We start from the raw sequence: 22,481 nt of genomic DNA, 5'->3' as shown, positions 1-22,481 counted from the left end.
TCCCATCATTCCTGACCACTGGTCCTGCTAGCTAGGGATGATAGGAATTGTAGTCCAACAACAGCTGCAGACACAATTTTGGGAGTCCCCGGCCTAGGCAAACCAGCTGTCTAGCAAAGTGCAGAGACATTAAGAAACAATGGAGTTCCATTAAGGCCATTGTGAATGTAAAAGAACTATCCTTGCCCCTCTCTTCTGAGAGTGGACAGAGACAGGAGAAACAGAGCTGGGTGTAATCAGCTTGCTGCTGACAACATACTCCAAACCTCCAAAAAAACCCACCCAGCAGTTTCAGGTAGATGTCAAACAATGTAGCGGATAAGATTGAGCCCTGCAGAACCCCACACTGAAGGTTCCACAGGGCTGTAAAGCATTCCCCAAGCAACACCCTCAGGGAACGACCATCCAAGTAGGACTGGAACCAACATAAAGCGGTGCCACCTACCCCTAGCTAGAACAGTCGCTCCAGAAGGACACTATAGTCAATGATATCGAAAGCCATTGAGAGGTCAAGAAGAATTAACAGGGACATGTTTCACTTGTTTCTCTCTCCACAGAGGTCATCATACAGGGCGACCAAAGCAGTTTCTCTGTCAGAACCGGGCCTAAACCCCAATTGAAATGGATCCAGAAAATCAGTTTCTTCCAAAAGCGCTGGATCTGGTCTTTGACCACTTGCTCCAGAACCTTGCTCAGGAAAGGGAGATTAGCAACTCGCTGGTAGTTAGTTAGGTTTTCTGAATCCAGGAAAAGTCATATACAAACTGTTAATATACATAAATACAATACCTTAAGGTGCCCTTGCAAATATTTTAAAGTAGCTGTTGTACTGTATGAGTATTATTGTACTATTAATATCCTTTATTCCAGTAAGAGAAACAAGTGGATTAGAAAAGGACCAGTTGAGGGCAATGAAAATGATTATAGCCCATGTAGAGCTTATAAATGACAAAAGAGATTTTAAAAGCCAAAGATTATTCACTTTTGAAAGGGAAAGATTAAGAAGAGATAGGATAGAGGTGGATAATGTAATGAATCTAACATTGCTGCCAAAACAAATTGGTCACTTCTGTTCCTTCTGTTGTGTAATACCAGGGGTGCTGAATGAATTTATATGGCTACAGATGTAAAGTGCACAAAAGGAAAGCAATTCTTTCATTCATGTTATTCATCAAGCAGAAAATTTGCTTCAGTTTAATGTCATTGAATCAACAGGAAAAACTTGATCTTTCTGGTTTTTCTGTGCATTGCTCCAATTCAGCAGTAAATAGTGTGTTTTCACAGGAAAACACCAGTGGGGGGGGGGGGAGCACTCAGACAAGGACGTTTAAAGCACAGACCTGTGCCTGGTAACACAGCATAAAAGGAAGTCTGGATGAGCACTTAGTTTTTAGTATTTGTTCCAGTTATTTTCAGAGAGCAAGCAGGAGTGTAAGTATACTCTTTGTTTATCAACATACCAACAAATATGTATATTTAACACAAAGAATGGTATAGAGTCCTGTAAATAATGCAGAAATGTATTAAATTATTTTATTAATAATGATTACATTATTAAAGCTGATGACTCAAGGTAGCTGTTTTACTACAATAATTTTTTTTAAGTGGCTAGGGGTTTCCTTCTCCTCTCTGCCCCTTCTATTGTGAGTGGAGCCAAAGGCTCATCTGCCATGTTTTGATTGTACATTCAAGCTGTCACTGACAACCTGGAGGCAACAGCTGTGCCCGTGTATGCAACTGAAATATTTAGAGCCTTCTCCTCCTATGTCAAAATATACTAGATGGTGAGATGTGTATTGGCTCCAGTGTTACAAGGTTTTTGTTCGTGTCAGTTTCCTAAGAAGAGCGAGCAACTTGAATTATATGTTGGAAAAATGGTTCATGGGACCAGAATTGAGTTGTCAGGGTTAGGGCTGTAGAAATTAAGTTGGGATATTGGTAATGGTGGGCCAAGGGATCAGCTGGCAGGCAGCAATGCTAGTGAGGAGGCTCAGATAGCAGAGACATTGGGTCAGGAGCTGGAGGCAAGGCTAAGGGTAGCAAACCAGGCCTGCTCCAACACCAGTAAACCTTCTGAAGGCACATATGCTTTTGCAGGGACCTGTTTTTTGATCTGCTTCCTGAAGAACCAGCTTCCAATTAAAGAGGTGTTTTTCACTTTGGCAAAATTGGTAGATTGCCTGATAATCTCTAGGACTAGTGTGAGATTTCAGTAATTTTACAGTGTTTTCAGTATCTGTGTTTGGGGGCAAATTGGTAGTCTATCAGCTTTTAAGTAGCAACATAAGAGCCTTGCTAGACCAGACCAAAGGCCTGTCTACTAGCACAGCATCATATCTTCCACATCATATCTTCCAACCCAAAATTGGTGGGAGCTCATAAGCAGACATGATGGGGGGGAATGGCTGTCTTCACTGTTTTCCCACAGAATCCCATTTGCTGGTATTCCACTGAGTACCAGCAACTGATATTCAGAGGCATGTTTCTGCTGATCCTGGATAAAGTATACAGCTATCATGACTAGTTGACATTGATTATCCCCTGTGAATTTATGTAGTTATCTTGTTGTAAACCGCCCTGTGACTTCCAGGTATAGGGCGGTGTATAAGTTGAATTATTATCATTATCATTATTATTATTAAAGGTAAAGGACCCCTGACAGTTAAGTCCAGTTGCGAACGACTCTGGGGTTGTGGCTCTCATCTTTACTGGCCAAGGGAGCCGACGTTTGTCTGCAGACAGTTTTTCTGGGTCATGTGGCCAGCATGACTAAGCCGCTTCTGGTGAAACCAGAGTGGTGCACGGAAACGCCGTTTACCTTCCCGCCGGAGCGGTACCTATTTATCTACTTGCACTTTGACGTGCTTTCGAACTGTTAGGTTGGCTATCTTGGACTGAGCAATGGGAGCTCACCCGTCGCGGGGATTCGAACCGCCGACCTTCCGATTGGCAAGCCCTAGGCTCAGCGGTGTAGACCACAGCGCCACCCGCATCCCTACTATTTATTAATAGTTCCCTTTTAAAGCCATCTAGGTTGGTGGCTATCACAACATCTCGTGAAAGCAAATTCCACAGTTTAACTGTGCATTGTGCAAAAGAAGTATTTTATTTTGTCTGTCCTGATTCAAGTATTATGAGAGATGGGGAAAAACTTCTCTCTATCCACTTTTTTCATACCATGAATAATTTAATATACCTCTTAATCACCTTAAAGGCACATATTGAGACAATAATTTATCAGTAGCATATTTATCATATTTTAAAACTAATTTAAAATATGATACTTTGACAAAATAGCTCATTATCTGTTGTCTTAAAATCTCTTCTTCCCTGTCAGTTTCCATCCTGCCAACTGCCATATGTTGTCTATTGCAAAGTTCAACCTGTTCTCAAGGGACGATCAGAGGAAATAATGAAAAACAGCTGGTTGTTGTTCTCTTCAAAACTCTTTATCATTTTCTCTATTTCAATAGACTAACTTCCCACTCATGTGGCCCTTTCAGCATGCCAAGATATTGATTTAGAACTTTTTATTTGTTTCTTTAGTTAGTTAGTAAGTAGATAATAAAGTAGTGATGAATATATGATCCTGTATCTCTTTTATTCACAATTTAAATGGCGTTGAATCAAACAGTCTTGAACAGCTGGATATCTACTCCATTTGCAATTATCAATGTAGAGAAAGAATAGTGACACTGCTATAAAGTAGTCTTGCAGAGAATGTAATGTTTCTTGGGGAAAAATGATACAGTGAAAATAAATGTTCTTTATTTGTGATAACATCTTCAGCCTTTAACTCCAGATAATTAGATGATGGACATGTTGAGCATATTTTCAAAAAAATCAGTTTTTTATTTATTTATCTGAGCCATTTTGTAGGGCAAGGACATCTTCAGGAAGGAACTGACTGTACCCCCCCAATGCAAATTAGAAGAAAAAAGCTGGCAATAAGATAATAAAATTGTGACCATTGCCTACTCACTTGCCATGTTATTTCTCTCACTTGTTTAATTTATGTTTCCTGTTGCAGCATGAAGAATAATGCATTTTCTATACTCTACCACCCACTTATCCACCCTTACTTCCACAGTGGAAAGCAAAGAAGGGAAACTGTTTTTGAGCCAATTTGCTTTCATCTAGGTTGTATTTCAGATGTACTATTGTTTATATGAATAGAATTCCCACGGGGTCTGGCTGATAAAATGAGACAACAACTACATACTTACAAATAATTCAAAAAGAAGAGTTCTGAGGTTCTACTATAGGAATATTTTTGTTTGCTTTGAATTTATGCCTTTTAAAATCTCTGAAAGCCAAAAAGGCCTTTACGTGTACAATAATATAGAGCTGTTGTTGATGTTGTTGTTGTTGTCTTCCTCTGTTTCCCAGCTTCACAAGAAGACAGCACCTATGTAGAAGAAGCATATATCAGTAGATTAAAGGGAATCCTGAATTTTGCAGAAGTTGATGACAATTAAAAAGTTCTTCCCAATATGAGCAAAGATCCCCCAAATGAGTACCTGAAGTGTGGGAATGTGTGCAAAGAATGTATCCCTCACTCTGTTTGATAAACATTATTACTCATTCTGATCTTTACTCAGATGAGGAAGCTGTGAATAAGTTCTTTTTCCATTGAAGTACGGTTATAACAGCAGAGAGAAATAAAGATGCCGTTGCTGCTTACAGTTGAGGAAAGCCTGCCCCACCACACAGATTAATAAAAGAGGGGCTCACTTTTCACCTAGCCCTCCTCTCAGCCACAGGTGTGATGAAATAACCAGGACAAACAGTGCAGTGGCACTTGGGCAGGATGGTGAATGGGCATCTTGTCCTTGCTCAGCCAGAGGATGTGATACTGGGTTAGGCTATGGACTAGGCAGCTCCAGGTACTCCTGGAGGAAACTGATTTTCTAGCTCCATTTTAATCAGGATTTGGGCCCGGTTTTGGCACAGAAACCACTTTGGTTGCCCTGTGTGATGACCTGTTGGGAGAGAGACGGGAAAAGTGTCTCTGTTAATTCTCCTCGACCTCTCAGCGACTTTCAGTACCATTGACCATGGTTTACTTCTGGAGCGGCTGTCGGAGATAGGGGTGGGTGACACCGATTTGTGGTGGTTCTAGTCCTACTTTGATGGACATTTCCAGAGGGGGTTGCTTGGGGAGTGTTATTCAGCCCCCTGGAGGCTTCAGTGTGGGGTTCCTCAGGGTCTGATTTTATCCCCTATATTGTTTAACATCTACATGAAACCGCTGAGTGGACTGGTTAGCTGGGTAGTTGCCTACTCTAAGGACTGGATACATAGCTTGGGGGTACTTTTGGATCTTTTGCTGTCACTTGAGGCCCAGGTGGCCTTAGTGGTATGAAGTATTTATGTTCAAGGTAATCCACCAGAATTTGGGTCATGTTCCCAGCTTCCTGATTCTTCTTAGGCCTCTAATTGGTGTGGGTGTGGGTGTGGGTGTGTCCATTTCTGTCCAATTGTTCCTCAAGTTTCAGGGCAAGATCCTCTGTGGTAGTAGTGGCAAGACTTAGTGCTCTGTTTGCAGTTTGAGATATGTATTTTAGTTGATTAGAAAGGTTTTCAAATGGTGCCAAGAAGATGGTACAATCACCCATGAGGGCCTGGCGAAGTCTATCAATATAGGCACCCGAGTCTCTATCAGCCTCCATGACTGCTGCTGCTTTTGCACCTTTTGGAGGATGAGTGTTGCTTTTAGACATATTGGTATATGAGGCCTCACCTGAGTCCCCAGATAATGAGTCTTCAATTTGCTCTTGTATGTCAAGATGTGCGGACTTGCTTTTATAAGCCATAAAATCATCAAATCATTGCCAGTAAGGTTTTTGCTATTTCAAAACCCATGGTTGTCCCTCAGTATGATTTTAGCCCTGTTGTGATTATGCTGTGTTATGTTGCCATTTAGCTTTGCAGCTAGCCATGCCTCCTATGATTATTTTTAAAATTGTGAGCATTAAAGATCAGAACAACCCTAACTGCTTTACAGTGTAATTCTATACATGTATATTTAAAAGTAAGATTTTTAAAACTTATTTCCAGGTAAGTGTGCATCAAACTTCTATTTTAAATAAGGCCAAGCTAGAAATTCTCCATCCCCTGCCACACCAACTTTCAGAGAGAGGAAATTCACAGAATAGTTGGGTAGAAGTGGGATTTTTAAAAAATATCAAATGGCCACTTTTTGTTGTTGTAATCATACTGATACGAGAGAAAGATAACCTTTACCAATTTCATACATAATTCCCCCAATAATAATGCCACTGCTTTCATTAAATGAGTGTTTTGCATTCCTTTGGCATAGTATTTAAAATATCCTCTAAGATTAACTTTTTTAAAAGAAGAAAGATTGGATCTAATTATAAAAGTGTAGATAGATGGTGAATCTGACACACATCTCTAACTATCAGGGACATATAATCTTAATGTGCTTGTTTGTATGAACAATGTACTAAATCCTTCAAACTCCAGATCTGGCAAAGTTCACCCTGCCATTCTAATCATTTGTGCAAGAGTGCTTGTTTCTATGGCAACACATAATGTAGTACCATTTCACTGTCAAAATAATTTGATCAAGTAGCACATTAAGAAATACATTGAAATTTAATTTACAAATACATAGCAGATAAGCAAGTATTTTTAAAATGCAAAAATACAGTAAAATATATCCAGTGTATTTAAATGAGAAAGATAAATTGTACATTTAATCTTGTTCAGTCATATGGTATCGTATTTATTTAGTCACCTCAAGTTCCTAGGGGGAAAGGTAGGATAGTAATCTTTTCATTCATTCATTTATTTATTCATTCATTATCCATTTCTATTTCTGCCAAAACACTAAAGAGGGCTTAACAGTTTAAAATAATTGTGTGTAGCAAATTCAGATTCAAACTGTTACCTAATGAAGAGACCATTTTGGAAAGGAGAACCCAAAATGGCAGTTGATCCCAGCCAAACTGAAACTCATTGGCCTGGTTCAAAAGTAATGTTATACCTTGGTTTGTTTAGCTTAACTTGTTTGGGGACAACAAAACCATGGTCTAAAGTTGGTTGTGACTCTCAGTTTCTGTTAACTTGCTTGTTATATTTGAGCTCTGTATCCTGATTTATCCTAGTTTGTTGTGTCATTCCATTCTTGCCACTTTCCTGGCTACAGAGAGTCAGCTGAAACAAGTTCTGACTCTCATAAAAATGATTGCCCTAAACATGAAATTGTCTTAGGCATTTGTACATCTCGATATCACCATGGAGGAGATAGTGTCACAGTCTTCTATAAATAATTATTAATTAGGAATTAGGAGTGCTCAGAGGGCAGCCTAGGAAGCAGATCTGGGCAGATGAGTACAAGAAACAAAATGGGAGGTGATGTGGTCCAGGCAACCCATCAGGACCATGTTGGCTAGACTTTGTGGAACTAAACTCAAAATGTCATGGGAACAGTATTGAACTCGAACTAAATTAAACATAAGCACACATAAACAAACAAACAAACCCTCCCCATTGTAGTGGTTGAGCTGTCCCTGGCTTAGCATATTCTGGTCAGAGATCTTTGCTGAAATACCTGGAATTATACAACAATCAAAGGTGCCTGTGCTTGCTCTTGCCATTTTTTTTACTGTTTTCCCAGATATGCGTGGTAATCTAGTAGCATTTCACTAGGATTTGGAAATTGCCCATCAATGGAAGTCTCAGTTCTTGTTTACCAAGAGGGACTCATTAGTTAAAGTATCAGAAAAGTTGATGCAACAACATCGAGTTCTGTGGGGAGTGGTGCAGACTGACAATTTTGTTGACATCTGTTTTTGCAATATGTATAGATGAAGGTAAAGATGGTGGGAGACCACCTGAGTATCAGAGCTTTTTGGAAAAATCCTTTTCCACATTTATCCCAGGGCAACCCTTCATAGGAAGTAGAATATGCTTGCTGCATCTGGAAATTTTGCTGTAAGCAATTTGAATGGTTTGGAAATTATACACATGATTTCCTCTTCTTTTATCTGCCTTTTGGTGAAATAAAACTAAAGAAAAAAAGGAAAAAGGAGAGATGAAGGAAGATACTCTCCTTGGTGCTCTCAAATGTCTTCTTCCTCTGCTTGCAAGAGCCTCCTTTTTTCCACTTACCTTATTGCTGACAAACTCTCACACTCCACCCTGGTTGCCTAGATCCACAGCAGCCTTGCAGGGGGAGCAGGGAATTATAGGGACCGTGAGACTGCTGGCTATATCTAAGAAGGACATACTATATCAACTGATGCAATTACACATTTGACCTAAAAGCTTCCCCAACTGCCACCTTTTCACTTCCTGCTAAGCCCTTTCTGTGGCAATTCACCCAACTCCTTTTATATCCTTAAAACCCCAACTTACTGCTATTACATATCTCTCTGCTTATCAATAAAGCTGAAAAGTACTAGTATCCTTCTTGCGGCCACAGCAGGAATTACTTTCGTTTGGAATGGTTTGGAAGAAAGAGGACCAGCAAACCTTTATGGGGAGCATCTAAGAATGCGGGAAGGGAAGACAACTTAACACTGTTTTTTTCCTTAGGAATGTGCTGAGAGGATTTATCGTTAGCAATGACTTGACTTCTTTTTCTGAGTTATTTTTTATTACCCCTGCAAGCTAGAAAATGGTAACCTTGCTACTAATGTTGAGCTCCTTGAAAAGTGTTGGAGAATATTTATAAATTCCAGAATGGGTGGCAAATTGGGTGCCTGTAGACATTTTTGCTCAATTTATACAATGCTAATTTAGTTATGAAGTTATGTCACACAAGTGGCATCAAAATGTAGACGCAAAGTAAAAAAAATAAAGTTTCATCTCAGGCATTGTTTCAAGCTTTCTAAAGATAATGAAGGACACTGTTGCATAGTTTACTAATAAAATTAACAATAATCTACTGATAGTTTATTAACAAACACTTTGCTAACCATCAAGCACAGAACTAAGTGGCTTTAAGTCAATTACAATTGTTGATCAATTCTATGTTAGTCACATTTGAAGACTGAGTAAGAACTGTTGAATGCACTTTTCAACATGCCATTTGAAATTTAAGTAGACTGAACGTGAAAACAATTCCATACTTCACTCTGTGGAACAGGTTACAATATTTTAAAATCTGAATCATCAGAATGAATTCCAAATAATGTTTATGTCACAGTCATTTAAAGTATAACTTCCTGTAGTTCCATTTGAAGATTCATTCATGTTGGCACAGTATATACAAATTCAGCTGTTGTCTATTTCAGTAGATTTATTTATTTATTTATTTCATAAAATATACAATACACTTAATTTTTGAAATGCTACTCTTTCATCTTCAGAAATCACCCACAACAAACCTGTTACCAACAGAAGAGGATGAAGAAGATGGAGGTGAAAACAGTTGTGGGCCTACAGGTTTGTGGGAAGCACTGACACCTTGTAATGGATGCAGGAATCTTGGCTTTCCTAGTCTTACTCAGGTATTTCATTCAATTCTTTACTTCACAATAAAATAGTGGTTGAGTAATATTTTTTCTATTGTACTTTTTAGTGTTTATTTTTATACCTGAATTAAGAAAAAACAAAGGAGTACATTAAAGCACATTATGTCTTAAACATCAGAAGACTTGAACGTTCTGGGGGAAAAACATTCAGAACAAATTGATTCTGAAAGTTAACAAATTACAGCTTTTAAAAATACTTAAATACCTTCTTTGTTCCTGAAACAATACTTTAAAGGCAAAAGGAAATCCAGTCAGTGGAATCAGCGTCTTCTCATCCTTGCCAACTGTTTATTGGTTTACAGAATGACACTAATCCTAATCTGCAGAGGCAGACTTGGATCTACAGATGCAAGGCCTCTTTGTTCATTAGATGATTGAATAAGTGGCAAAGGGGTGTATATCTCTGACCTCATACTGTGCACCTTAGAGCTCACAAGCTGGGGGGGGGGCGAACTCTGGAAGTAGGAAACTATGGATGATATGAACTTTGCACACAAAGGGGAGACAAAACAAGTCATCTCCAGAACAGTTATAGGAATGTGAGCCCGTTGATAACACTCTTCTGCCTAGAACCTTACAGGTTCCTCATCTCAGGACTCCAGACACTGAACACCAAACTGCACCCCAACCACTGGAGAAGCATGGAGAAAGCACTCCACACAGGTAAGTAACAGAAGCGGAAACATGCTGTAATGTATAACTGCTTCAACTGTCTTCTTTCTCCCACCCACCACCTTTGCTACACATGAATATGGGGTCTTGTCTGAACTGCCATTCTCTCTCTGCTTCTCCCCCCACAACAGTAGCGAACGGTGTTTCCCACAAACAGGGAAACACTCAGTTAAGTTCTGCTTTGGCAGTGGTCTGGATCTCCAATCATAGCAATTGCTGGCCAAACACAAGCACTTTTACTTTGCAGAGTCACATCCCAAAGGCATGGAGGGAAACAAACAGCCACTAGTGTTTCCCAGTGCTATGGCAATGGCGCCCACCTAAGAGGTGCCAGAACTGAGTTCCTGTGAGTTCCAGTTGAAAAAGCCCTGGTGTTTCCCTGTAACCTCAAAGGGAGATGTATGCACTCAGTCACAGCAGTCTCCGTCAGTGGGTGAGAGGCTGAGAAATTAGCACTGTCAGAGTACTGAGGTAGCACCATGTCCAAACACTGGCATTACTACCTGGCCAGGGTCACAGCAAGGTTGGGGCTGTGTGGTTGCACCAGCAGAACCAGCCTTGTTCAGGTAAGCATCAGTGATGCCAGTGTCAGTAAGATGGCTCTTCTGAAGCCCCACCACATGCATTGTTATTGCCACTTCCTTGCTTCTCTCACTGCCTCACAAATATGGTATATTCAGTTTCAGGGACTTGGTGCTATAACCACTGACTTTTGCTTGTTACTTTATTTTTGTGTCTCTCCTTGCTCTCTACAGGTCACTTACTGGTACAGAATCCATCCCATACCCTGCTTCATTCTGGCCAGGAGGGAACTGCATCCCATGACCAGCAGCTGTGACAAGGATGTTTATGGCTATTCACCTGTGGGATTGTTAACATGCTAGGCTCCTGTACCATCACAGGAGGTGAACCACGGTGCTGGTGCCAAAAAGGACTCTGTACACACTACTTTGATGTATTTTGAGCTACTTTCCAAAGAGAAGGAGTCTTGCTGCAGTAACTGGTTGTCAACCCCACCCATGTACTTTTCCCTTTCTAGATCACCATCCCAGATGCTGTTCAGTAAATGCTATGTGGCTATAAAGGACACGTGTGTAGTTTCTATGCTGTTAGGGAGTAGTAGGTAAGGATTCCATGCACACACACAACTAGGATCTGGCCTCAGAATGAGACTGTGGGGGTGTGACATTTATTTGTTTTTATTTTATTGCCAGGCGTTCCAAAGGTAAATGGAGCCATATTCTTCCTGGAGGGATCTGAACTCCTATCTCCTGCTTCACAACTAGAGATGGTCAAATCTAATTCTTGGATCCAGCACAAATTCAATTCCTGGAATAGCCAGGCTACCTTCCTGATGAGGTAATGGCCCTCTGAATATGGGGCATTAAAGTAACAAAGGAAGTGGCTCTGTGCCAGAAAACAAATGGGTGGGCCTTTTTCCCTCAACTCCCTGATAGTTACAAAGTCGAGAGTTCTGTGTGTAAGCAAGAAACTGGAAGCAAGGCAGCAGGTTCGGAAGGCAGTCAGAGCCATGCCGGATTTCTGCAGGAATTGAAAGCTGTGGCTATGGAAGAAGCAAGACCCTCTTGGGGTATTAATGCTGTGAACCCCTCCATCATAAGCTCAGGTTGTGTATATGTATAAATAAACCATCTATCATAAAGATACCACTGTCTCTCTTGTCCAACATCATGAAGGAAACTGAATGCTGGGTAAGCGCCTGGAACCCCTGGAATCTCACACCACTCAGAGATTGGGGTGGTGTATGACACTGGTGTCAGTAGTAGGGTTCATGTTTCCTCAGAGAAGACCTGTGAGCAAGGTGTGCCCAAGTCATGATGGAGGGAGGAATAGCAACCCTCCTTGAACAGCTTGAGAGAATGGAGCAACAGTGGAGCAAGCGGCTTGACCAAATGAAGAAGTGACAAAGTCAGCAGCAGAGCCAGTGGCTTGATAAAATAGACCAGCTGCAAGCAGAGTGGGTGAGACGCCTCCTTGGAGGTGAGAGCCCTGGCTGATGTTCTCCACTACATGGGAGCCTGCTGTAGAAGAATGGGTGCAGGAGGAAAGGCCAGTGAAGGAGGAAAGTGCTCCACAGGAGAGTGAACTGCAAGATGGAGGTGAAGAGATGCTGCTTATGGATCTCTTCATTCCATGTGTGCCAGCAGTGATGCAGGAGGTGTGCATGCATGAGCAAGAAGAAAGAGTGCCTGAAGAGATGCCAGAAGAAGAAGTGCAACAGAAGGAATTGGGAGGTGTGTGTGAACAATGCAGAAGGCTCAGCAAGCGCCTGAGGAATGGCAGTAGAGAAAAATGTGTGGGAAAGTTGGAGACGTGTGTGCATGCACCAGAGTAGCATCTGGTGCCTACTGAATTGGACGAGATAAAACCGTCCAATGACATTGTCCCTTGGGTGCCCCAGAACCAGTCCTTATAATGGGTGCAGCCCTTACGTAGGCCCCAGCAGTGAGGGTCACCCAGGTTCCAATGAGTTTTGGGAGCAAGAGCCACTTGAAGGGTTGCCTGCCTTTGGGCCCATGAAGTGTTTGAGAGATGTTGGGAGTAAGCAGTGAGGGGAACTCCTGGCTGCCAACTTGACTGAACTGGGCCAACTGATTCTGAAGGTGGTGCTTCCAGATAAGGATTTGTGGCAGAACTTTGATTTGCAGTTTGGGACAGGGGATGAAGTGGACTTACCCAGAGGCAGCAAGAGGAAAAATAGATGGAGGGGACCCCCAGTGTGTCAGTGGGAAATCTGATCATGCAGTTGTGTCTTAAGGCCCAGTATGCAACCACAGAGACTGTTTTGGGACTGGAGTTTGAGTTTGGAGCCTCTGATCTACAACCAAGGGGAAGACCAAAGACAAATTGAAGAGTTCTACCTGTGATTTGAGCCCCAAAGCAGCTGTCAATCTACTTGAAATGAGAACTTTCTGAAACTCCAAGGCAAAGAACCATGCAAGCAACTGCAAGGGGTGGGGGCTTGTGATTTTTGGGACTGTTTGCTTATTTGCTGCAGGGATCCTTCCTGCAAGGTTTGGCATTATGTCTGTCTGTGTGTTTTGAAATGCTGTCAAGTTGTGCTTTTTACATGCTTGTGTTTGATAGGAACTTTTATATCATTTTAGGAATCATTCTGATAACTTTGTGAAAGCTGCTTTGTGCTGCAGTGGGACAAGGGAAAGCATGAGCAAGGCCCTTGGGTAATGTAGCTGTGGTACTGAGGCTTGCATCCTAGCTTAAACATGCTAGAAATTCATCATCTTTTAGCATGCCAAGGGTGGGGGACTGGGTAAGCTGCAGAACTGTTACTTGGAGCACCTCAGCTCTGCTTCCCTTTTATCACCTGAATCTTGATTGCAGCATCTGGGCTTAATGAGGCATGTGATCCTCATTTGTCCTGAGCCTACTCCAGCTGAGGAATCACACGCCCCCTCCCAGAGCTAACAAACCCCACCTGGCCAGCTAGAGTGCTGGGCTGTGGGCCCTTGATTGCTTCAGCCTCCTAGAGCATACCTTCCACAGGTCCCTACACCTCAGAGCCCACCGTGTTTGTGGAGATGGGGGGCCCTCTGGTGATGGGTCCTGCTCATTTGGTTCCTCTGCACTGACCCCCATCCCTTCGCCATCCTCTGTCACCCTGTGAGTACTTTATATGCCCCCATCCTTTCTTTCTCCATCCCCACCTTGCCCCGCTGTGTACTAGTTGTGGCTACATCCTCATCCCCATTGTCCTGCCGGGTCATGACAGGTAAGCACCTGGAACCCCTGGAATCCTGCAATGCTCAGAGATTGGGGTACCATGCAACAATATGTTTTTACCTTCTCTCCTGGGCTGAGAACACCTAGGATAGAGTGGCTGGTCTACCAGTATGGTGGCAGTGTATCCCTGGTCTAGGAGCAAGGTAAGTATTGCACTGCTCTCTTAAGCGTCTTGCCTTCATGCTATATTATGTTGTACAAGGACCACCTCTCTTCAAACGAACTAACCCAGACCCTGCAACCATCATCTGAGTGCTTCCTCCTAGAGTGCGGGTCTATTAGAATGGGCCTTTTCTGTGGTGTATCCCCATTTGTGGAATGCTCTCCCCAGGGAGGCTCGCTGGGCATCTTTGTTACTTATATTTAGGTACCAGGCAAAAATGTTTCTCTGTAACCAGGCCTTTGGCTAATTAACATTCTATGGCTTTTTTAATGTGCTTGTGGTAGGGGGGTGTTAATGATTTCTTTTTTCTTTTATTATATATTTTGTCTTTTCATTTTGTATTTTGCATTTTTATGTTGTGAACTGCTCTGTGATCTTCAGATGAAGGGCAGTATATAAATTCAGTTAATTATAATAATAATACAGTGGTAAAGGTAAAGGTAAAGGTACCCCTGACAGTTAAGTCCAGTCGCAAACAACTCTGGGGTTGCGGCGCTCACCTCGCTTTACTGGCTGAGGGAGCCGACATTTGTCTGCAGCCAGTTTTTCCAGGTCATGTGGCCAGCATGGCTAACCCACTTCTGGTGAAACCAGAGCGGCGCACAGAAACACCGTTTACCTTCCCGCCGGAACGGTACCTATTTATCTACTTGCACTTTGACGTGCTTTTGAACTGCTAGGTTGGCAAGAGCTGGGACCGAGCAATGGGAGCTTTTAGCAGATGACTAAAACGCTTCTTAAGGAGCACTTGACAATCCTTCCTCCAATCAATATTAATTAAAAAGGCACTTTTGGTTCATCGCCTTAGTGGATTTGTTGTTGATTGGTGGAGAAATAATAAATAAAACAAGCAAAGTATACAGTCTCTCTTATGACACCTTAGCCTACAGTAAGGGAGAGATTTTGGCTGGACTGTGAAATGCTAAAATAAAAGGCTAGGCAACAATGAGAAAGAGGATGGGGGAATCAAAATTATTCCTTGGTTGGATGCTTAGGTGATGGAGATGGTAAAAGGTATTTTTTCCTATGGATTGAAAGAAGATTTGAATTAAACTTAAGTTGTGCCTCACTGGGAAGTTTCCAGGCAGCAGATCTTCCAAAGCAAGAGGGTGGAATTCACTCAGCCTATACTAAAGCCAAGCCTTCACTTCCTTCCCCTAGACAATTTCCTAGAGAGAATGGCAAGAGTATCTGTTTGTCTAGTAGTCTAGTGCAAGAGAGCTGCTTGCATTAGAGCTAGATAATTCTGCCACACTTGTGTGGACTTGCTTTGGTGATGCTTGTGGTGGAGCAGCTATATTAGACAAAAACATAGGAGGAAGAGCTGTAGCTCAGTGGCAGAGCACTTGCCTTGCATGCAGAAGATTACAGGTTCAATCACCCTCATCTCCAGGTATGACTGGAGAGACTCATTTTTGTTACAAGACTTTAAAGAAAGAATCTACTAGTGAAAAGACACCATTTTATGTTGATTTTTTATTCTAGAGTTTTGTTCGACATCTCAGTTCACTGTAAATCTTCCTCTTATAATTTGTAACAAAGACACTTACAAAAATGTGCCTAGTGATTAAGTTAATGACCACATCAGGCATAAATGTCATAGCTTTATACCTTCTATACAAAACAGCACAGTTATTATTAAAATTATTATGCAATAACTTTTTGATTTCTGAAAAGTAAAGCCATAGGCAGTTGTCACAGTTGAGCCATGGGGAGTTGCCAAAGAGCATGCCAGAACCACTAAACAAACCAAGAACTAGAGGCAATGAAAAGAACACTAGCAACAATTGCCCTGGCAAAATCCAAGCCAGCACAGGAAGATTTTATAACCCTTCCTGGTGAGTAAAGCCAATGACCAGCTTGGATGTGTGGAGCCAATTCAGTATTCAGGAATATTTTATTGAATAGGAAAATAGTTTAGTGCATAGAACGATAGATTCTCAGTTCTATCTACAACAGTTCCTCACAGATATTTCATGCTCAAATTAATGCTAAAATCAAGTAAAATTAAATGCTGGGTTTATCCTACATCAGACTACAGCATTCAGTTCATTTCCTAATGTTAAGCACTGAGAGTTGTAGGAACAGTCCTGATCTAACAACTGAAGAGGACAGCAAAATATTTGGGTTGCAGGATTGGAACAAGTGAAGCTGTGTTCATTCTAATTGTCTTAAGCTGCTGGAACAGCAGCACCATACCTCTTTAAGATACATTTTTTGTGAACTGAACAAAATGCCTGTCTTCAAAAGAAGCAAATCTTCTGCACCTCCAGAATATATTTGGATTAGCATACGTATTTGAAAAGTATAGCACTGTATATGTTGCAAATTGTCCATTATGATGACAGTTCCATTTACATGGAATATAAGGAAACTAGGTCATTGACTGATATGTCTGCCATATGTCTGTCAAACTGGCAGGTGCAGATTATTTTTTACTCATAGGGAATACAGCCAAAGATAAATTTGTTGGTCATTGATTTGATTTAACAGCAGCACACATTTTTGATTGCGTTCTAACAACTGCCAAAAAGGCCAGGTTTGTGAGAATCAAGAGAACTAGATAGTGGATTCCTGGATGTTAACAAATACAAAATAGTGAATTTAATTATTTACTTTATAAGGTATCTTATTGCCTCAGAAACTGTCATTCACCTAATGATTACACATTCATTTTAATAGCAGAATCTTTAAACAAAATCTTTGAAATTGAAACAACCCTGCTTTATATCTTATATCTTCCAGTGAATGAACAGTTATCTGAAACACTTGTTAACTGGGAAATTTTTTGTAACTAAGGAAATAAAATGTTGGGCTCTGGGAGTTCTGTTGCTTTTTCACATACTATAATTAGGAATGCTCACAATATTGTACCAATTCAATTTTGTTCCTGGATTTGGGGTTTCAGCATTACCTGATCTTGTTAGAACAGCAATGATAAGTGAGATATCATCCATTCATCTGTTTCTTTATTTCTGGACTTTGTTCAGACAGTTGAGTATGCACTGGTTGGCATAGTTTGCCTCACCACTTACTGATGTGCATTGCTAAATAACAGCATAAAAAGGAATCGTAATGGGATTGTGTGATTGCATCATGATTCCTTTTTGCTCTGTGGTTTAATCAATGCATCTATGGGCTCCTGCACATCAGCATGGCGAAGGGCACATACACATGAACTGAAAACTACACCCAACCGCAGTTGTGCAATTAATTAAAAAAAAAATCCAAGTTAAACTAGAAGGCAACCAGGATGGAATGGAGGGCAGATTCGTACCAGAGAAAAATGGTTGCATATACAATGTACATTTAAAGCACATTGCTTCCACCAAAGAATCCTGGGAATTGTCATTTACTCCACACAGAGCTACAATTCCCAGAACTGTTTACAATTTAGAGTTCCCAGGATTATTTGGGGGTGGGTGAGAGTGGGCTTTAAATGTATGGTGTATATGCAGCCAACAATCCCTGGCAAGTCTTAGGGACATTGCCAGTATCTGCCAGATACACATTCTTATGCTTGCTGAATGAAACCTCAATTGCTTAGTATTAAAGAGTTGGGTCTCACTAACTTGCTCACTGTGGTACCAAATTGTCACAGTACTTCCCACATAACTTGGAAAGGTGTTGTTTTGCATGCATATATAGTACAAAACACAGCGATTCCAACAGAAATCTGAAAATAGCATATTTATAAACCCATTGAAATGGAAGATGTGAATATCCCCAAATGGATAAAAGTATTTCCATATGATTCAGAAAGCTGAAATTGCACTTGTAACCAAGAGAACCTGATTATTAGACGTTTCTGAAAGAATGCATTTGCATATGTCCCTACACAGATAGTTAATGCTAGCTAAGAAATGGAAATTTGGTACATGCACACACAAAACGAAACAAAACAACTTGATTACGTGAAAAGTCTGAAAAGGAGTCCCTCCCAATTGAACTCAAAGCCCAGCATGTAACTTATCATAGAAAGTAATGCTCCAGCACAGAACAAAAAAACACACATGAGACAAAATGTTGGGTTGTGGGATTGCTGGCAACAAACAGGAATGTGGAGCTGTGCCTGACTGCAGAAAATAGTGTTACACGTAGCCCCAATCTCTGAGCGGTGTGAGCTTCTAGAGGTTCTAGGCACTTACCCAGGGATTGGTTTCCTTGAAACAAGGGGCAGAGACTATGATGTCTTTATGATATAGGGTTTATTTACCATATATCCAACCTGAGCCTATGACGGAGCAACTGACAGTATTAACACCCCCAAGAAGATCTTGCTTCTCCCTTAGCCACAGCATTGGATTCTTGCAGAAATCAAGCATGTCTACCCCGCAGCCCACTTCTAGCCTTTAGCTCTCACAACCTCAGCTCTGGATTCTGTTTTTCTAATTACCAGCTAGTTGACAGAGGGGGCCCCACCCATTTGCCCTCTGGTGCAGAGCCACTTCATTTGTTACCTTAACTTAGGGCATAAGCAATAAGCTGGCCAACTATTCCAAGAATGAGATTCTCGCCAAGGTTTAATAGAAAGCCCCCCCCCCACTCTCACACACTATATTCCAAAAAAGCCCATACCAAATTTAGACTCACTAAGAAGTGGATTTTTCCACTGAAGATATGCATCTTCAGGATTCATAAGCTGTCAGGGGCTCAGTTAGATCATTTTTTCTGCCACCACCATGTCTACTGTTATTTACTTATTTGCAATTGTCCTCAACATTCCATGATTCCTGGAGAGTAAGGATCATATTCAATTCCTACCAAGCTTTCTTCTCTTTTTTGGGGGGGTGTGTGTGTGTGTGTGTGTGTGTGTGTCTTTTAAATTTAGAATTCTACAGAACAGATAGAAAATGCAACTTTATATGTGGTTTGCTTTGGGAACTTACAGTTGTACAAGAGTTCTGAGCTTTGGAACTCAGATGAGCAGAATCCTGCTTACCTGGCTCCACACCTTAGCTGTCTGGCACTGTAGAGCACTTGGTACATCCGAACTAGGAACTAGTTAGCAGGAAGCTGCTCAGCTAGCTCTGGCAATGAGTGGAAGCAGTATTTCAATGGAACTGGCTGGGGAATTGGGGTGAAGGAATATGTGCTTTACATCAGGAATGTCCAACTGTTAAATAAATCACAGACTGTACCAAATGAAAGAAAATGGTTGGCTTAATTTCTATGGAAAGTAACAATCAATATAAGGAAGCACTAAAATAAATTTCAGCTCTCTTTCACTATGCTGATTTTCCCTCAATCTTCAGCAGGGTATAATCATTGCCTGCTGATTCCTTCAGGGTAGAATACATAGTGCCCTTTTCAGTTGCTCAGTGGCTGCTTGAATGTGTGGGTGGTATACTCTTAAAGACTCCCAAACTTTCAGTTTACCTAGCAGTTAGAAATTCTACTGTAAAGTCAAGAATTCACAGTGTACACTTTGAAGTTTATATGGATATTATGGCTTGCCAATATAGTAGTCCATTTTAATCAATTTAAGGGAGAGTACCATGGCTTTCATTCTACTTCAGCATGTTTGCCAGATTTCAGACAAAGGATATGCTGGAAATAATGGAATCTGAAAACAGAGGTTACTTTTGTGCTTATCTCTCCTGCTGATTGGCTTCTGCATGAGGAGATGCTGCTGTTGGCAGAAACAGCAGATGAGCAAGTAATTCAACAAATGTAATTATCATAATAAATGCAGTAGCTAGCAATTTAACAGGGAAATAAGCTAGTAAGGGTTATCCTAAAATAAATGTAATTTTGTCTTGTATTTCTCTATGAAACAGGTAGCCCACGTTCTTTGCCTTGTAAAGTACATAAATTAGATCACGTACCACACAGAGAAAATTTCCTTAAAAATGCTTTAAAACTTTTATCATTGAGCAACATAAATGACAACCAATTTTCTCATTTATACCAACAAAAAAGATACTCCAACCAGTGATGTCTTATGACTGTTTTTCAGGATGGTTCACACAGTAAATTATTTAAGTCATGCAATATGATATTCATTTTAGAATCCCACCCCCCTAAACCCCCGCTACCGCTAGCATTCCATCTCCACTGTAGGATATTGTTGGACCAGTAAAGTGGTCTGTGTATTCTAGGTGAGTTCTAATCAGAGATGAAAAGTAATATATATATATATATATATATATATATATATATATATATATATATATAATTGATGCAGAAGTAGTACTGGGTTACTATGGTTGATCAGAGATAAAATTTTGCTTGCTAATTCATCTTGTGCTATGATTTTTTAAATACCTTCAAAATGCTGTCCAGGAATACTTTTAGTTGTGGGGGGGGGGGCAGGAATCCACTTAGCACACATAGCTCTTTGCTGTTCTTCAGGCTACTGGCTGTGCTTTGCTATATACCTGCTTTTGTTGTTCTGCTTGGCTATTATGTCATTTTATTACTTGGCTTTTGTTTATATTGATGGTTATAAAAAGGTTTATTGTGTGCCACCAGAGTCAATGAATTATTTAGAAAAATGGCTATTAAAGGTTTAAGTAAATAGTGAAACTAGTTTCCTACTAAATATAAAAAAAATGCTACAGCACTAGGGAGTTCAGCATTGTTTTTCTACCACATCATCTCCTGAGAGCCTTGTTTAAGCACATACGAGCCATGCTGATAAGGTGTGTCAAAGGTCCCATCAAATTCCAACTGTTGGCGATGTGAAAGTAGCTTGACTGTTTGGGGATACACTCAAATCATGCTTCTTCTTTTCAAGGGAGTATGTAAAAGCACTCAGTTGTCAGTACTTTTATAGGAAATGAGGTGTGCCCCTTTGGTTACTTAGAATGCAGTCTTAATCCCCCAATACTGATGGTAGGGCTGTGTGTTAGGGTGGTGAATGTTGGCACTGGTGGAGAGGTGTGCCTCTGGGTGAGGGGGCAGGCTCCACTGTGGTAGAAATCTCAAGTATCACATTCTTCCCCAAATGGTGGCCAACAGTCAGCACTGAAATCGGGTGTTTGGTGGTAGGTGTGTACTGCCATAGCCACATTAAATCCACTAGGGCAGCAGCACCAGACTGGAACTGATGTAGCAAAAAATAGGGGGGGGGGATCTCCCTATCCTGCCTGGCAGGAGCTGGCAAGGCTTCAAGTGTAGCAGTGAATCCACCTCTCTACATCTTCCTGGCCTTGGTTTGGATTGCTCTGCTTCCGAGCATCATTAATATGATTCAGCCATGGTTGAAACCCATTTTGCACAGAAAGGCTGCTGTGTGGAAGCCATTTAGAACTGTATCTGCATGGAGACTGCTCTATATGGCAAACTTGTTTTCTGCAGTACAGCCCTACAGATTGTTTCCATAGGATCACAAAACATTTTTATCATTTTGAAAAAACAGTGGTGGCAGCTGATCAATATGGTAAACCATATTATGGTATCATATTTCTGAAATACCAAAATTGAAGCTTTTGCCTTTTGCCTTATCTCTGTGTGTCTAATAATAGCAGATAATAAGCTTCAAAAAAAGTATCATGAAGTATAATCTTATTATCGACTCAAGGTTTATGATGCCCTAACATGATTATTTCTTTTTTCTTTTTTTAAACCTCTAATATGCTAATACTTTAACTGAATATTACTCTTTAATTATTTGCTAAGCTATGCACAGAGCTATTTATTATTTATGTTGCCATAGTAATAGAAATATTTTAATTACATTTTAAAGGAAGGAGACACATTTCTTTTTCTAAAAACATGCAGACTTTATAATGAATTTCATTTTAGTTTTTAGTTTTTTTAATTATGTCATTTTCTTAGAAGAAAAAATGATGCATTCCTTGCGATCATGAGAACACTGTTGTAAAAAGCGCACAAGGGAGATTCTCAGGCAAAGGGCAACCACAAATATCTGGTAGGAAAGCACCACAGCCAGGAAGCCTACCCTGCGTGGTAGCAAATATATGGAACTTCTTCCTTGCAATGGCTAAGCAAAGTAAATCCCTGCCTAGCAGTCTATGACACCACAATCCCCTCATGTTTTACAGTCACACATCAAGCTGCCTAGATATGCCTATCAAGCCTTCACATACATTCTATTCAGAGCTGGAAACTGAACGGAAAGGTTCTGCATGATCAACCGTCACCCCTCCTTAGTCAACACAAGGCAATGTTTGTTGGCAATGTTTCCATACCGTATAGTTGTGAGCATCACAGGGCTCATGCAATGGCTCCACGTCTCTGCTTCCTGCTATCCATGTGAGTGGGCAGTATCTTGGCTTAAAAAACAACAACCCACCTACACTATTCTGACATTACACGTTAATGCTGTTATCAGTTTAGTATTTCATTTGCTTTACTTTGTAATTATAAATAGGGATAGTTTTGCCAAAGTTGCTATCATCTAATGCAAGTTT

At 40.8% G+C, this 22,481-nt stretch overlaps 1 protein-coding gene across 7 annotated transcripts in view; it reads left to right on the top strand.

Annotated features, from left to right (window-relative positions):
* ANKS1B (ankyrin repeat and sterile alpha motif domain containing 1B) overlaps positions 1–22,481 on the top strand; it is a 321,126-nt gene that overhangs the window by 57,497 nt on the left and 241,148 nt on the right. For all 7 annotated transcript variants that reach the window (XM_053406679.1, XM_053406677.1, XM_053406676.1 and 4 more), the window contains one exon: positions 9,342–9,482. In XM_053406679.1, the coding sequence (XP_053262654.1) occupies positions 9,342–9,482 (141 nt within the window). The remainder of the gene's footprint in view (positions 1–9,341; positions 9,483–22,481) is intronic.

This window comes from Podarcis raffonei, chromosome 10, assembly GCF_027172205.1.
Source record: "Podarcis raffonei isolate rPodRaf1 chromosome 10, rPodRaf1.pri, whole genome shotgun sequence".
NCBI lineage: Eukaryota > Metazoa > Chordata > Lepidosauria > Squamata > Lacertidae > Podarcis > Podarcis raffonei.
This window is presented reverse-complemented; position numbering and strand designations above follow the sequence as displayed.